The 3544-nt window shown below is 53.9% G+C and overlaps 1 protein-coding gene across 1 annotated transcript in view; it reads right to left on the bottom strand.

Moving 5' to 3' along the window:
• Positions 1-2205: 2205 nt before the first annotated feature.
• BSDC1 (BSD domain containing 1) overlaps positions 2206-3544 on the bottom strand; it is a 7628-nt gene continuing 6289 nt past the window's right edge. The window contains exon 11 of the mRNA XM_031062042.1: positions 2206-2928. Within this exon, the coding sequence (XP_030917902.1) occupies positions 2896-2928 (33 nt within the window). The 3' untranslated portion in view covers positions 2206-2895. The remainder of the gene's footprint in view (positions 2929-3544) is intronic.

Genomic DNA, 3544 nt, shown 5'->3' with positions numbered 1-3544 from the left:
GGGGCCAAACCTGTGAGCGCGGAGTGCGGGGTGGCCGCGGCGTTAGGATGCCCCCAGCGAGCGCGGGAGGAACTGCAGGGGCGGTCGGGTTTTGTCACTCGTGTCCGGTCACTCGGGTTTTGTCACTTGTGTCCCCTCTCTCGGCTGCAGGAAGGAGAGGGAGCTGCTGCAGCCCAGCACTGCCCCAAGGCAAATCCCTGAGAAACCCTCGGGATCAAACCCTGCGGTGCCAGCAGCCCCTGGAACCCTGAATGTCCCCACCGGGAGGGACTGGGGTGGTGCTTGTCACCCACCCTGGGAGCTGTGCCAGGCAGAGATGAGCTCTGGGGCACACTGGGTGGATTTATGGGGTCACTCAGAGCCCTGAAAAGTGGGGGCAGAGTTTGAGGACTGGCTGGTTTTATGGGGTCACTCAGAGCTTGAGGAGCCTGGGGCAGTGGGGGCTCCTTTCCCTGTCCTGAGGGAAATGGGAGGAAAGGAAAATTTGTGTCATCCCCACCCCGGAGGAAATGAGAACACGGCAGAGACTCTGAGAACTCCTTTAATTGCTGTTAACTGCAAGTCTGTAAAAGGTTTGGAGAAAGTCATTGTTATAAAACTACCACCAGCTGTTAGAATTGTTCCTGGTCTGTCACCCCAGCTAGAAAAGGCTCAGGGAGATGCGGAATAGTTCAAGAACAGAGAATATTGCACAACCAACCCCACGGTTAATTCCACTAAAGAAGGAAAGAAAGTGACACGGATGCTGCACCCTCGAGCTCTGCTGTGGGATCAGCTGGGGCTCACAGCAGCCCCAGGTCCCCACTGGTGTCCCCTGTGTCCCCACCACAATCCCAGCCCAACAAGGAGAGGCTCTGCTGGACCCAGGGCTTTGGCAGGACAGGGATGCTCCCACCTAAAGAAAGAAAACCCAACCCCAAAACCCCAACTCTTCCAAGTGCACCTCGTTTAGTGCTGTCCAAAGCCAGCAGGAAACCCCCAGCCCTGGAAGGGGCAGGACAAAGGCAGAAAGTGTCACCTCAGCACCCCAAAGGCCAGGGAGAGCGCTGTCCCCTTGGGATAAAACTCTGCATGAGCAACATCTCCTGTTGTGACATGAAACTGTCCCCAAAAAAGGAGCTGTGGGGCCGAAGGAAGTGCAGCGAGCAGTGCCAGGGGCTGAAGTGAAGGAACCCAAAGCTCGTGGTGGCTGCAGGGCCTGGCACAGGTGGGACAGGGCTCAGATGGGGACACACAGCCTCAGCCAGCAGGGACACCCCGATTTGGGAGCCTCTGTCCCCCCCAGGCTGGCCAAGCTGAGGTTGAAGTGGTGTTTGGGCCAGGTTGGACCTTTGCAAGGGCTGAAGTGGCCACCAGCATGAGGGGTTCTGTCCCCATCTGACCCAAACCAGTGCCACCAACACTGGGGTTGTCCCCAGCTGATCCAAACCCGTGCCACCAACACTGGGGTTGTCCCCAGCTGATCCAAACCCGTGCCACCAACACTGGGGTTGTCCCCAGCTGATCCAAACCCGTGCCACCAACACTGGGGTTGTCCCCAGCTGATCCAAACCCGTGCCACCAACACTGGGGTTGTCCCCAGCTGATCCAAACCCGTGCCACCAACACTGGGGTTGTCCCCAGCTGATCCAAACCCGTGCCACCAACACTGGGGTTGTCCCCAGCTGATCCAAACCCGTGCCACCAACACTGGGGTTGTCCCCAGCTGATCCAAACCCGTGCCACCAACACTGGGGTTGTCCCCAGCTGATCCAAACCCGTGCCACCAACACTGGGGTTGTCCCCAGCTGATCCAAACCCGTGCCACCAACACTGGGGTTGTCCCCAGCTGATCCAAACCCGTGCCACCAACACTGGGGTTGTCCCCAGCTGATCCAAACCCGTGCCACCAACACTGGGGTTGTCCCCAGCTGATCCAAACCCGTGCCACCAACACTGGGGTTGTCCCCAGCTGATCCAAACCCGTGCCACCAACACTGGGGTTGTCCCCAGCTGATCCAAACCCGTGCCACCAACACTGGGGTTGTCCCCAGCTGATCCAAACCCGTGCCACCAACACTGGGGTTGTCCCCAGCTGATCCAAACCCGTGCCACCAACACTGGGGTTGTCCCCAGCTGATCCAAACCAGTGCCCCCAACACAGGGGTTGTGTCCCCAGCTGACCCAAACCACTGCCAGCCCAGCAGTCAGAGCAAGCCACAAGGATTTGGCTTGGAGAATTTAACTAGAAAGACACAAAACCCAGAGCAGGAAGGTGGTGCAGCTGCAAAGGGGGAGAGCAGCAGGCCTTGGCTCTTCGAGGAACTGCTGGAAATGGGAATTTCCATGAGAAAAAGCTTCCAAGACAAAAAGCCAGGCAGAAGCTGAGGGTTTGGCAGGGGGTTTGGCTCCTTCCAGGGTCAAAGCCACGAGCCAAGTGCTTTTTTGTGCCAGCACCTCCAGCCCTCAGGCCCTCCCTGGGTGGGAATTGCAGAGCAGCGAGCAGAGCAGGCACAGCCACGTCCAGGAGCCTCTCAGCTGAGGGTTCCACGCGCACACACAAGCAGGGAAGGAGCCAGCTGGCAGCCTGGCAGCACCCAACACACCTGGCAGGGCTCTGAGTGCCCAGCTGGCACCAGGGACCCCTCACTCTGCCTCCTCAGGGTCAGTTTTGGCTTGGCCAGTCTCTAGGACCTATGGAGAAGTTGGGCTCCTGTGTGCCAGTGACCTCCTGCTTCCTCCTCCTGGAGCTGGAGGGGTCACTTGAGTTGCCCCCAGGTTTTTGCAGGAATGGGAACTCCTCCAGGCTGGGAGTGCAACCCCAGCACAGTCACACACAAAGGAACAGCTGGTCCAAGATTCAATTCACATTCGATGGCGGGAATGAGCCTGTGACACACACTGCAAGCAGCTGCTTTATTCCCAGTCTTCCCACTCTTCATCTTCCAGCTGCAAACAAGAGGAAATCCATTTCTGAGCTGGTTTCAACTGGTTATTTCTGTAACTCAACAGATTGCCCCTTGGGAAAGCTGCACACTCACCCCACCAGCCCCCCTCTGCACCCTGAGTGTCACCATGGTATTTTTTGAAAAATCCTCTTTGCCCAGTGGTTTCTCCTGGGAAGCTGAGAAGCCCCAGAGAGGAATGAAAACAAGAATTACCTGATTGCTGCTGCTTTGTTTTGCTGCTTTGGAGTATGGCTTGGACATTGTTTACCAACAGGTGAATGTTTGATTGGTTCCATGTAAATTGTTTTCACTTAATGACCAATCACCATCAGCTGTGTCAGACTCTCTGAGTCAGTCACAGGTTTTTATTATTCATTCTTGTTAAACTTTCTGATGTCTCTCTTTCTTTAGTATAGTTTTAGTATAGCATTCAATATAATAAATATAATATAATAAAAAATATAATATGTTGAATATAATAAATATAATATAATAAATATAATAAATATAATGGATGCAATAAATATAATACAATAAATATATTACATTATATGATATCTATATATAATATAATATACTATAATATACTATACTATAATATACTATACTATAATATA

Source organism: Geospiza fortis, unplaced genomic scaffold (assembly GCF_000277835.1).
Source record: "Geospiza fortis unplaced genomic scaffold, GeoFor_1.0 scaffold432, whole genome shotgun sequence".
Lineage (NCBI taxonomy): Eukaryota > Metazoa > Chordata > Aves > Passeriformes > Thraupidae > Geospiza > Geospiza fortis.
The sequence above is the reverse complement of the archived record's forward strand: the minus strand, read 5'-3'. Positions and strand labels throughout refer to the sequence as shown.